The sequence below is a fragment of the Xenia sp. Carnegie-2017 genome, unplaced genomic scaffold, assembly GCF_021976095.1.
Source record: "Xenia sp. Carnegie-2017 unplaced genomic scaffold, XeniaSp_v1 HiC_scaffold_23, whole genome shotgun sequence".
Lineage (NCBI taxonomy): Eukaryota > Metazoa > Cnidaria > Anthozoa > Malacalcyonacea > Xeniidae > Xenia > Xenia sp. Carnegie-2017.
In genome coordinates, this window is record NW_025813486.1 from 5,091,317 (window position 1) to 5,105,074 (window position 13,758).

The 13,758-nt window shown below is 33.0% G+C and overlaps 2 protein-coding genes and 1 long non-coding RNA gene across 3 annotated transcripts; all 3 read right to left on the bottom strand.

The window, feature by feature from the left end:
• Positions 1–320: 320 nt before the first annotated feature.
• On the bottom strand, positions 321–1,127 carry LOC124448968. The gene has a single exon (XM_046999912.1). The coding sequence runs from the start codon at positions 1,125–1,127 to the stop codon at positions 321–323; it is 807 nt and encodes a 268-aa protein (XP_046855868.1).
• A 633-nt stretch (positions 1,128–1,760) lies between these two features.
• On the bottom strand, positions 1,761–2,789 carry LOC124447681. The gene is made up of 2 exons (XR_006948798.1): positions 2,720–2,789; positions 1,761–2,089 (listed from the first exon to the last, which is right to left on the bottom strand). It is a non-coding gene; the product is annotated as an uncharacterized LOC124447681 (long non-coding RNA).
• A 3,287-nt stretch (positions 2,790–6,076) lies between these two features.
• LOC124448969 (serine/threonine-protein kinase/endoribonuclease IRE2-like) lies at positions 6,077–7,250 on the bottom strand. Its single transcript, XM_046999913.1, has 4 exons — positions 7,244–7,250; positions 6,951–7,139; positions 6,419–6,815; positions 6,077–6,275 (listed from the first exon to the last, which is right to left on the bottom strand). Exons 1-4 carry the CDS (start codon positions 7,248–7,250, stop codon positions 6,077–6,079), a joined length of 792 nt encoding a protein of 263 aa, XP_046855869.1.
• Between the last annotated feature and the right edge of the window lie 6,508 nt (positions 7,251–13,758).

A 13,758-nucleotide genomic window follows, 5' to 3' on the forward strand; every position in this document is an offset into this window, starting at 1 on the left:
GGTAACTTAGCTTTTTGTTTTCCATGTTCAACGCAAACGTCTACTTCTCCCCTCACTGGAACTTCATGCCCAGAATAACTTTGCAGTCTAAAGTTGGACTTGCGTATGCATTTTTCAGACAACACCTTTCTCCACACATTTTCTGGCATAATTGATACTGCAGCTCCGTGTCCACTTCCATCTTTACTGACTTTCCATCCATTAGGACTAATACTTCCATCTCTTTACATTTCTTTCTCGAATCAGTTAATGTGAACACCGGCCATGTTTTCATATCTTCTTCTTGGCTTTCGCTGTCACTGTCAACGTTGCTATGTGTTTTAACGTTGTGAATTTCGCTGGATTTTTTTTTTTCTTTTCTTAGCATCTTCCCTTCTCGACTTTTCACTTTTTGTATTCTTCATGTTGTTGCCATCTCTCCTGGGACACTTCTTTAATATATGTCCATAATTTTGACAACCGTGACATTTGGACTTCCGAAAATAACATTTATCGGGAGAATGATTTTTCTTACCACAGCGAAAACACTCGAGGGATGCTGTTTGCACTCGGTTCATTAATTCTCCGTGTAACGCTGATGTTTCTCTCTCCGTTAATTCAGCCGCACAAGCTTTTTCTACCGCAGACTTTAAAGTCAAATCAACTTCGCCTAGTAGCTTACGTCGAATCGATCGATCTCGCAATCCACAAACAAATCGATCTCGAATTGCTTCGTCTCGATAACTTCCAAATTCACATGTTTCTGCTAATCTCTGCAATTTGGCAAGATATTCCCTAATCGATTCCGCTTGTCCTTGCTCAGCCTTGTGGAACTTATATCGTTCAGCAATAACTATTGGTTTTGGCTCAAGATGTTGCGTTAAAGTTTCTACAATTTGGTTATATGTAAGTTCTTTTGATCTTCTTGGTGCTGTAATTGATCTTAACAACGCATACATCTTACTACCCATTAAGGTAAGTATGCTCGAGGCTTGCTTTTCTCTTGCTACATTATTTACTTCGAAGAATATTTCAAGCCGCTCAACGTACTGCTTCCAATCTGTACTCGTTGAATATTCTTCCATATGTCCCATAAAGGGCACATTAAAACCAACATTTGTCTGTGTACTTTGGGCTTCTTCGCCCATTAGAATCGAATCTTTGTCGCCAACTGTAGTGTTTGATATTTCATTTAGGTGTATTTTACCACTGCCTAGATAGTACAAGTTAACTCCTTTTATAAATTTAAGCTTTATAACCATTAACATAACTAATAACGTAAATCCTATTAAATTAACATAAATTAATAAACATAACAACTTCTACTTGGATTAGTGGGTACAAATGGTACTTTAGCGTAGAGGATGCAAATAGCATCTGTAAGAAGACCCTAGAAGACTGGATCTAGCGAACAAGACCTATTGAAGACAAAGAAAAGATGGTGGTTCTGGTGTAAAGTAAAAATATATCTTTCTCCTAGTACGGTAAAAGCATGCAGTCCTGGTAGTTAGCCAATTTCATGAACGGCTTTCTACAGGGACTATTAAGGCACTCTTGGATCCCCTATAATGCATGAGTAGTTCAACCCACCCCGGTTGGAGGTCACCCGTATGTGCTACATGCACTAAGTTAAGTTACGTTAAGGGCATGATGGGTTACCTCCTTCAAGAGGCACTTCTTTTCAGGGCGGAATTCTGGTGTCATGAGCAGGTAGAAAGTTTAGATAGCTCAGGCATGCGCTGTAGTTGACGCGAGTAGTTGCCATGCTCTGATAACCAAAGTAGAGTTAGTACCTTTATTAATTTAAATGACAAACACCAGTTTAGAGAGAAATTACTGAATAAAAATGTTTGGAAGAAACTTCCAATTCTTCTGTCGGTCATTTTCATACGACAAATTGAAACTTAAAAAGTATTCTGTTTGTTTAAGACATTTACAGTTTAGTGGCGGCGTGGCAGTAATTATTGTAAATGTAAAAAGTGGTATGTTGTCTTCTTTTAAAGCAGACTTCTTTCTTGGGAATTTCAATACTTTTTTCACAGCGGAAACGAGCAAAAAGTAAATGATTAGTACACCAGGTAATGGTATGCGAAATGCCTTCATAAAGAACCTAAAAGGAAACATAGTTTTAATAAAAGTGTCTTGTTTGTATTCTTTAATTATTAGTGTGAAGACAAGTCGCAGACGTTGTCACATATTTTACTTCGTAGTAACTAAGGTTTCCATGTTCGCCAATCAAGTTGCTATCAAAGTCAAGTACGAAGGATAATCGTCAAACGGCTGTTTGGTTAAATCATCACCAGTTCCTCGGTAACCAAACTAAACGGGTGCTTCTTCAAGTAATTAATGTTGATATTGTTTTTTGATATTGACTACATTTTTCCAAAATGATTGTTTGCACAAGTGAACCCCTTTCGGCTCTATAAAATACTTGAAGTACTTTCATCTTATCCATATCATGCAGCAAATGCTGGTTCTAATATTTTAAACGTTGGTAGCACCGGGCGCGCAAAGCACTGAATGAAAACGGTGCAAAATAAGGAAGCTTAAGTGGCGCTAGGTACGACTTGGATATGGATTAGATGTTAAAAAGCACACGTTTTACAAAATTCCCATCAAAAACAATTTTCTCGTTCAAAGTAGAAAATTGTCTAGTTCAATGATAGATTTGTGTGTCGGTAAACTGTGGCGAATTCCGTGTTCGTTAAAAATAGAGAATTTTACAAAAATGACTACATACCTGGAAGTCAATATTTTCAGCCTTGAAAGTGCATTTCATTCTTTCTCTTTTACTTTTTTGGCTCTTTGAATCGCTTCAAAGGTATGTAAAGTTTATTGTTTGTAAAGGTTCCCCCGGGGCGCGGAATTTCGGCTAAAGTCCCTAGTGGTTTTTTCCTGTTCAGTATTCTCCAAGTTAATGTGACTTTGTGTTTGGTCTTGGTTTATACCGTTCAGGTTTTTCCATTAGGGATTTTTTATTTCGGTAAAGTCTAAAAAAACAGTAACTTTGGTAAGGGACTATAGTGGTACTTCATGTTATATACAACCATCAAAACTAAAGATAGAATTCATTTTGTAAAGAAGTTGTTTAGAGTACGTGCTCCCGATAAAGTTAACGTGAACACAAACCATTTTTGACCGTCTGACAATCTTCGGAAGATAAAATTTCTTAATTATTGAATAAATCTATGATCTGTTTAATTTATTCTAAGCTGCTTTAATTTACCCAAAATGTCACACATCTTTTTTGAGCGGTACAGCTTAGTTTTTGGGTTCGATTCCCAATACACTGTTCTTGTGTCAGATATGCCCATATTATAGTTGATATTTTTAAGTAAGTCCTTACGTAAACATCTCAAATTGTACATTGTAATAGGAAAGGCATTTATGGCTATAAAATACTATTCTTGGTTATAATTTTATTGGCAAATGTATGTTGTCTAGTCTTAAAACGAATTTTTTTGAAATTCATTCACTCTGAAGAAGTCTTAAAAGTAAAGAAGATGATTTTCTTCTTTTTCCGTAGTTTATGTGTAGAAAGTGTAAATACAAATGCTTCAATTTGATTAAATTAAATTTTGGCTTTCTAAAATGTTCATAACGGTTATTGACACTTCCATCAAATTTTGGGGGTAAATGGGATAATAATTTACACTCGTTTCCCTCAAGTGAACTGTGATCCTCTAGCTGGTGGATTTCAGCAGGTGGTTTATCAGACTTATCTACTGCTTCATAAGTTATAAAGCATACATTTTTACTAAGTGGTATAGAATATCCCTTACAATTCAGCTCGATGTTATACTTGGAAATGTACAACTACTCTTGACATGAAAATTTTTATGTATGCAATCACGAGAACGTTTGAAATGGCATTGTACTTTCTAAAACAGTTTATGCATATCTCCTTTCTTTCGCGAGATATTGAAATTTTTGTTATTTCTATTTCATCCAACTTGTGACGTCATATTGCATAATGAGTTCTAAAAATGTTTCAAATAATCTTCATTTTCCTGACAACTTTAGGTTGATACTAATAGGCAGCATTTTATATCATCAAACACGTCACAAGAAATAAAACTATGTCCTTGGGAAGTAAAGTATCGTTAAATATACCTAATACTCTAGCTCTCATTATGCAATGTGACGTCACAAGTTAGATAAATCGGACATAGCATAAACCTCAATATCTCAAGAATTAAAAGTGATTGCATAAACTTTTTAAAAGTACACTGTCATTGCAAACATAAAATTTTCGTGTCATAGGCCCTTTAAAAAAGCATACTAATTGCTCAGTAAACGAATACAAAATAATTTATAGTCTTGTGAAGATTGATGAAGATTAGTTACTATTACAAGGCAATCCTCGTTGCCAAAGTCAAACATGGTTGTACAATTCAGAAAATCTAGCTGTCATATGTTACAACTCATTGTAAAATAAGAACGTTTCTAAAATCTTAAATACATCGATGCAGTAAACTCTGGAATAAATCCAAACAACTTAAGAGGCAAAAATGTCAGCCTTAGTCAATTCAAGAAAAACCTTCGCACTTATTATACATTATATAAATCGTGTTGTTTTTAATGTTTGCAACGTTGTGTTTAAAAGGCTGCAGTAACTGGAAAAAGCTGTAGCATTGTTCTTTGTCATTTAGAAGTTATTCACGTTCTTTTGTTGTTATAGTTTGCTCTTTGCGAAGTTAATTCAATAAAATAAAGCCCAAAAGCTCAAAATTTATATAAATGATTTACAAAACTTTCAACTAAATCTGTCACACAACTATTACTGAGTGCTTTCATGTGACATTAATGTGCGAATACCTACCAGATGATATGGGATCTGAGATGATAAAATCAACATAACTTTGCACTATTTTCTATCTGTGGAATAAATACAAGGTCTTACAGCAGTTATAAGATTATTTTGAAACTTTACTCAGTAAATGTGAAAGTCAGAGGCTTTTAGAATATAGGCAATAGATAGCGCCGTAGTTAACCTTACGTGTATTTAGGTGTATATTCAACATTCATTTAAAAAATCTTAAATACATGGCAGTTGCATTTTAGTTGTATGGATTTAGGCACGAAATAAGTGTCAGAGTTACAGCGCATGAAATAAGCAAAATATCAGAAAGTGATGACAACTATGATTATTTTTCTATACAACTAATTAAAATAATATTGAGTCCATATACAAATTATTAGACGAAATGCTGTCAATCACTCAATTTTATGAAAATGTTATTTACTTCAACTATTTTAAATTGATCAGCTACGTAATTAATGTGAGATAGTAAAACACAAAAGATTCTATTTATGGATTTATGCACAACTTCTGATGGTCAGTTTTATATAATAAGGAACTCCCAAGAGCCCAAAACACCAAGGCCAGACTTTTAGTAATTATAATAATTTCAGAAATACAATTTTTTATCGTATAAGAGTTTATTATGTTGGATGAATGTAGAGCAAAATTTATCAGTGCAGCCAAGCATAAAAGTTAACTTTTAATGTCGTATTCGCCTTCAGTCTTTTCCAAAACAATTTACAGTAAAAATTAAATATATACATTGCATCAATGAATTTCACAGGCTATAGATTCATCAGCAACGGGGTGAAATATCATATAAATACGTCGTGGAATCTGTTTTTCTTAATAATTATCAAATAAGATCTCTACAGTATCAATGATTTCTTAATAGCTACTTTTTACCCACAACAGGTTCTGTTGTATCTAAATTGCTTATTGATGTGGTTCACTTTTATTAAAATTAAAAAGTTCTTGAGTTCTGGTTTGTTTTTCAATTCTTCATTTGACCTGACAGCAGCATGTACCCAAACAGGGAGATTAGGAAATGTTCGGAGAAAAACGCCTTGTAATCGCCAATCTTATAAAATGGTTTTCGTTTTCGTTTTGTTAGTTCCTTCCAATGCAGGTCAATATTTCGAATAAGTCTTAAGCAATCTGTCCATGAAGAATTATAGGTCCTTCATTCACCAAATAACCAAATAAATATAAACATCAATATCCATTTGGCTTCTCCAATCTGAGGATTCGCTATTCAATTGTTGAACGGCACTACACAGGGGATCATTTGTCTTAATTCTGAGGATTTCCAACATTACATAATAAATCAAATTTCTCGTGATCCGATATAAGAAATGGATGTTTTAATGCTTCGCTAGCCGATGGTCTGTTCTCAGGTTTTAGATTTAACATCCACGACAGAAGGTCCTTTAGTGTTTCATCTTTGATTTCTTTCAAACCAACAGGGTTTCCATTTAGCATGTTGTCCAGTCTATACCGTTGAATTCCAAAAGGATGTTTCCCTTTTGTTGCAACATAATAAGCTACCATCCCTGCATTCTAAAATAACAAAAAGCGTTACATCAAAATGCAATTTGACAACATCGAGTTTCTTTACAACTTACAAATGTTTACATTTCTACACTTACATATACATCAGAACTTCTTTTGTAACGCGCTTTATCAAATGAATCTTCATCTTCTATATATGATTCAGGAGCAATCCAATACTCCGTTCCTTTGTTAGGACTGCTATTATGTGTTGTAGAACCTTTCTTCAATATTCGACTAATGCCAAAGTCAGCTATCAGAAAGTTGCCTTTTGTGTCTCGGAGAACATTGCTGGGCTTTAAGTCCCGATGAACAATAGGATTTTCGCCACTATGGAGATCAGCTAATCCTCGCAAAATTTGTCTGAGAATTTTGGGAAGAACTTTTTGAAGATCTTCCAAAGTAGATTTCACATAACTCTCCAACGACTCTTCACATAAGTCTAATATTAAGTAGACATACTCCGTTCCAGTATCTTCTTCTAAGAAGGAATAATTCACAACATATTTCGATTTTTTTGCGTTGAATTGATTTAAAATTTCCTTTTCCTGCAGCGCAAGCTCTTTGTATCTATCTTGATGTATTCGTTTCACTGCTTTACCGTAACCATCCTTACCCAGTCCAAGATAAACACGGGTTGCACCACTTCCTTCACCAATGCAAAACTCTTTTGAGAAAATTACTCGTACATTGCCCACCTCTTTAACCTCAACACTGGAATTGCGTCCATATTCAATCAATTTTAAAAACAATTCTCTATGTTTCGCTGATTCATCAATGTATTTCCACTCTTGCAACACCAATTCTAAAAAATTTAGTTAAAATATTATATTTAAGGGTGAAAGAAACGAAATAAATACGTCAAAATAGCTTAAACTTTCCCAATCAGTAAAGGATATTATTTGCTACCGCACATTTTTGAAAAACTTATCAACAACCATTAGAAAAATCATAAGTTCTTCATTGTACAATCAAATCAGGCAACATTTGAGGTTAGCTTATACCATACAATTAATCAGAAAAACTTCTTTCTGCAGTAATTTCATATATTTTTGTAGTAAATAACCTTAAGTTTTTCGAAAATATTAAATTTAAATTTTGAGAGCATATTTTTAGAGTCTAAAAATTTGTTTATAGCAGAAGATAACAAAAAAGCTTCATTTAATTTTTCTTTCCATTCTCGATACTCATCCTTTAGATAGACTATCTAAGGCTTGATGCCAAATATGAACATTGAAGTTCGATCAGCAGCGAAAACTGAACAATTATTCTCTCAAACGTTGTTGCCATGTTTTAAATACACTTCATTTTCCTGACAACTTTACGTTGATAAAATTTGGCAGTATGTTATATCATTAACACATCACAAAGAAAAAAAAACTCTGCAAAGTTGAAGTAAATTAATTCTAGTTCTCATTATGCAACGTGACGTCACAAGTTAGATGAATTGAACAAAATAAAAGCTTCAATATCTTGAGAACGAATAGAGATACGCATAAGTTAGTAGAGAAATTCCGTTGTCATATTAAAATTTCTGTTCAATAAAAGTATAAAACAGGCTGCAAAATTTTCATTTTACAGACATCTTATGCTTTAACTCTAAATTATCTGACACGTACTGTTTCTCTAATTCACCTTGGTAAAGTGAACCTCGTTATCTTTATGTCTGCAAACTCAAGCCCTACCTCCTGTTTTTCTTATTCTCGTGCAACAATGCTGGTATTGTTTTACCTTTGCCAAATTGAAGATGGTTTTTGCAGTTTTCAATTATTTATTAAGCTTATGATGATTTATTTACAAAAAAAAATTTGTCTGTCATGTTTCTATTGTGTCCGGGTTTTTGCTTTCGAGAAAATTTCGGGCTTGATGAAATTTTTACTCAGGTAGAAAAGGAATCATGCAATTCAATAAATTTTTAACACCACAAAAAAAGTAAGCGATTTAAATTCTTATATATTTCAGTCCTTTTCTTAAATTCCTATCTGTTTTAGAAACATGTGAAAGAAATCATGATGTTGTAGTGCTAAAGTATAAATTAATTGAAAAGATAAGCACACGAACGATGCAAGCAAATGATCGAACTTCCGGCTTCAAATGTTGTAACATCACTTTTCTATTTTATGTATGATGCAGAACATTTCAATTGTTTTTGGCTACCATAATCATGTTTTACTAATATGAAAAATTTTCTCGTATAACAGAACTGTCCTTTGGAGATCTCTTATAAATAAAGTTAAAAAGAGCAATTGAGCAAAATATTTCCAAGCTTTCACAACAAGTTTTCAGATCAATTTTATATTTTTCCATATGGTGCCTGTCAATTTATTGGTCTTTTTGTTTAACTATTTTTGTATTATGTTTAATGTAGACTACGTTGGATTTCACAAGAAATCAGTCGACCACAATTGAAGATATGAAGACACCCCTCTCCCACCCAATAAAACTTTCTACTCTCGGTCCTCTATACAGCGGTCTGTGCTACATTATCTGAGAAAACATAATACAGCCATTGAGTTTTGTAAGCTTTATTTCAGCAAAAGCTTAATAAACCCAGTAGCTTACGTAGCAGACGCTTAGTAAACCCCACAATTGAAGATATGAATACCCCCCTCTCCCACCCAACTATAAGTTATAGTTTCGGTCCTCTATGTAGTGGTCCGTGCTACAATATCTGAGGAAACATGATACAGCCGTTGAGTTCTGTAAGCGATATTTTTAGCAGCAGCGTTATTAAACACCCCTCTCCCATCGCTCTAAGAAATAGTTTCGGTCCTCTATACAGTGGTCCGTGCTACAATATCTGAGAAAAAATGATACAGCCATTGAGTTCTGTAAGCGATATTTCAGCAGCAGCGTTATTCTTGCTCAATCGGGTGTCTTAAGTCGTAAGTGGCTTGGTCTGATTCACGTGCGCTTTTTAATGGAGGTCATTAAGCCAGTGGACAATCATCAATTAAGACACAGTTTGAATCATAAATGAGATTTATGGACTCACGTGCTCTTCTAATATAGTGCAAAAAATTATATTTATTTATTTTGAGATCAGTGGGAGTAATTTATTGAAATCAATGAATAAAGTCGTTGTTTTCATGTTTTGTGATTAGTAACGTTATTTGCTTATCTATTTTGGGAAATTTTCTAGTAGAAAAAAAACTGATGCAGCAACTTTTATGCTCTATGCAACTTTTAAAATGCAATTCTAAGTAAAAAGGATTCAAAATTTAATTCTAAGCTACAAAATGATCTCTGTGGACTTTTGAATGATGTTCACACTGATGAGGTATTCTCTGGTATACATAACAAGGAGAAATTTAAAAAAAATTTGTAATTGTCTGTAAATTTAGAATTTAGAAGATCGTTTAATAAATATGCAATTTAATGCTATATTTGTCATAATAAAATTGTAAATAGCCTTCTTTTATTGTGGAATTCACATCGTCAAATCGGCCCATTTTCCATATAATTTTGAGGTATTTTACTTACAATGAACAGGAATTCTTATTTATTAAAGTTTATTGAGAAAGTCGGTTTGATGGTGGCCGTTCTTTGTATAATTTTTAATGTCATTAGCTAGGTAATGTATGCATGGTGGTGCAAACGTGAAGTATGACAGTATATCCAAAGGATAGTTTGTTGAGAAGTTTTTATGATTAGACAAGCAGAATACAATAAACGTTCTTTAAAAAAATAGATTGCATGATATCATTATCACCTCATGTCTCATCTTAATTTTAACTGACTGATAATGTGCTTCAAGTACAAATTTTGAAGTGACAAGATTTTACTGCCATGGTTAAAATAGATTAAACCAGACGCTAATGTTACCATTCAGTGTTGCTTAGACATGTGATGAAAAAAATTCATATATCTCATAACATTTGTTAAAGTAAAAGGTTGACTGAATACTGTATTTAAAGAAATTTTTTATTAGAACTTGGGTTCGGCGATGTTTTTTTAATTGTTTTAACATGCTGTAAGCCAGGAGCAAAAAACATAATTTCTATCTGGAAAAAAGTTATACTCCGACTAATCTCATGTACTCTAATAAAGAAAATAGGAATTATTGTAATCAAACACGAGCACTTTTAAAACAACTGGTCTAACCTGAACACTTCTAAAATGCAGGGTCCCACCTGTATGGTGTACATTATGCAAGATTTATTTTAAAAGGTTTGGCCCATTTATTATAATTCTTTTTCTTCAATACAACTTATGAAATGTAGTCAATTTGAGCACTTTATGAAAAGAGTTGCGCCACTTTCTTGCTACGCAGGATTTATTGAGATAAACAAAGACTTGTCAAATTGTGCTGAGCACTGTCCTCCGGTAAAAAGTACATTAAAATTATTTGTCGTTCGCAAAGGAAAATTTAAGTCATTGATACAGTATTGAACATACGTAATAAACGAACGTTTGAAGTCCGAAAGTGGAACACTGTATACGTACATCATGCATATTATTAAATAATATAAATATTTAAAAAAACAAATACCAATCAAATGACTTGAATTGTGATACAATACAAAAGAAATATGCTTAGGTTATGCAATATATATAAAATAAAATATAATTAAAAGGCATACCTTGTTTTGTATTTTCAACACCAGGAGAATTTCAACATCTTTGCATTAGCATCATCACCACTTGTGATTTCTATGAACAATATTTTAAAAAACATTATCCACACAAGCTGTGTATTTCTATTTTGACAACAAGTAAAAAAATGAGTTTAAAGCTAGCACTCGAAAAGAAATAACACAAATAAATTGGAAAGTTTTGGATAGAAGCTTTTTAAAACTATAAATTTCATTTCGTTTTGCCCATTAGTTCCAAAATTTCATATACATATATTACGCACTGTTTTACATGACTGACATTTTCAAGTAATAAAATGACCTTACAAAAGGAAATATTGCGGGGGCAGAATATATTTTCACGTAATGAACCAGCTTTCATTAGGGTAAGATTACCAATAAATATAGATAAACAAACTTCATGAATTACGACTGCCAAAGAGAATTTTGATAAAATACAAGACAATAGACACTGTATATAGAAAACATTATTTATCTAGATTAAGCAATGTTTACTATATGGAGTGTCTATTGTCTTTACAAAATTTCATGAAACAAACAGCAAATGTTTTGTAAAACGAAAATAAAACAAAACAAAAAAACATGGTATCAATGTAAGTTAAAAAAGAACACTCGAAAAGCGGGTTTAATTATCTAGGCGACATAATTTCAAACTACATATTTTCTGCTAGCAAAAACTAGACGAGTGAAAACCAGTCCTTGCAAAACCGAAAGGATGGGAAAAGAAAAGAAAGCTTCGTTTCAGGTCAAATAATACCATAATATTTTCTTGCTGTAAAAAGTAATACACTGAAAATGGCATAGGCTTGCTGAAATATGTCTGTCCTGAAATCATCCCGAATTATTTCCAATGTTTGTCAATCTTTCAGTCTGATTTTCTTGAATACATAATTTTCACTGAGCTGGGTTTGGTGAGTCTTACAACTAACAATGAGTTTATAGCTGTTATACATCTTGAGCAATGTTTGTTTGATTAAAATGTTTTGTTTCCATCTCACTGTTCTTTAGAGTGGGTTTTATGTATCTGTTTTTAGTTTATAGGTAGATTTTTGAATTATTCTTTTTGTTGATTAATGTAAATATGAATCCCAACTGCGTTTTAATTATTGCTTTGGCTCTTTTGTTTGTCAACAAAAAAAATGAACAACCCAGTCCTCACATGAAACTATTTGTATGTCAATGAACAATTTAAATCTAGGACTTTAAATTCATTATGGCCAAATTTTTTTGTATTATACTATGAAATTTGTATAAATTCTTACCTAAAGATTGTTTTTGAATTTCCAGAGCTTTTCCGTGAACTTCTTTAGCCTTGTCGTAGTTTCCAGTTTTTCCAAGCACATTACCAAGATTGTATAAAGACGAAGCGACATGAACATGATTTGGACCTAACGATTGTTTTCGAATTTCTAGAGGTTTTTCGTAAAACTTTATAGCTTTGTCGTAGTTTCCAGTCTTATAATACACATTACCAAGATTGATGAAAGAATCAGCAACATCAACATGATTTGGACCTAACGATTGTTTTTGAATTTCCAGAGCTTTTTCGTAAAACTCTACGGCTTTGTCGTAGTTTCCAGTATTATCAAACACCACACCAAGATTGTTTAAAGACGCAGCGACATCAACATGTATTGGACCTAACGATTGTTTTCGAATTTCCAGAGCTTTTTCGTAAAACTCTACGGCTTTGTCGTAGTTTCCAGTTTCATCAAACACCACACCAAGATTGTTTAAAGACTGAGCGACATCAACATGATTTGGACCTAACGATTGTTTTCGAATTTCTAGAGCTTTTTCATGAACCTCTATAGCTTTGTCGTAGTTTCCAGTTTTTTCAAGCACATTACCAAGATTGTTTAAAGACGTAGCGACATCAACATGATTTGGACCTAACGATTGTTTTCGAATTTCCAGAGCTTTTCGAAAACTCTATAGCTTTGTCGTAGTTTCCAGTATTTTCAAGCACAATAGCAAGATTGTTTAAAGACGTAGCGACATCAACATGATTTGGACCTAACGATTGTTTTCTAATTTCCAGAGCTCTTTCGTAAAACTCTATAGCTTTGTCGTAGTTTCCAGTATTTTCAAGCACATTACCCAGATTATTTAAAGACGTAGCGACATCAACATGATTTGGACCTAACGATTGTTTTTGAATTTCCAGAGCTTTTTCATGATGATTTTTTGCTTTGCTATACTTCCCAGTGTCATGGTATAAAAGACCGAGGGTACTAAAATACCAAGCTTTGTCATAACTAGATAGTTCTGATTTAAATTTATCCAATAATCCAAGAGCAAGACCGTATTTCCCAAAATGTCTTAATCTGTCAACAAAATATTGAAAAACTTGTAAAGTGTTCATGTAGATTTTCGTCTTGTTGGTCTTTAATAATTGAACAATTTTTTCAAGATGTGGCATTAATTTGATTTCGTCGTCTCTCTCTTTAAACATGTAAAGTGCTTTGGATATTTGATCAACGTTAGTTTCCATTTCATGTTCTTCATTTAAATGTTCAGATTGATACACAATAACTGCTTTGTGAACAATACGATGTAGACTAATGTCATTATTTTCTGAATGCAAGAACAATGAGCAGTCATTTAAACAAAGACATATATCTTCCTTTGAGTGTTTGGGATCAAATTCTTGAACATAAAAAACAATAATGTCTCGTGGTATAAGATCAAACGATATCATAGAAAAAAAGTTAATAACATTTGCCAATATTGAGGATTCTTCAGCATTTTGTCTGACAGCTAAAAGTGAAGCTTGTAACATACTTCTTGGATATACCGAGTTATATTTAACAAAAATGGCGTCCATGC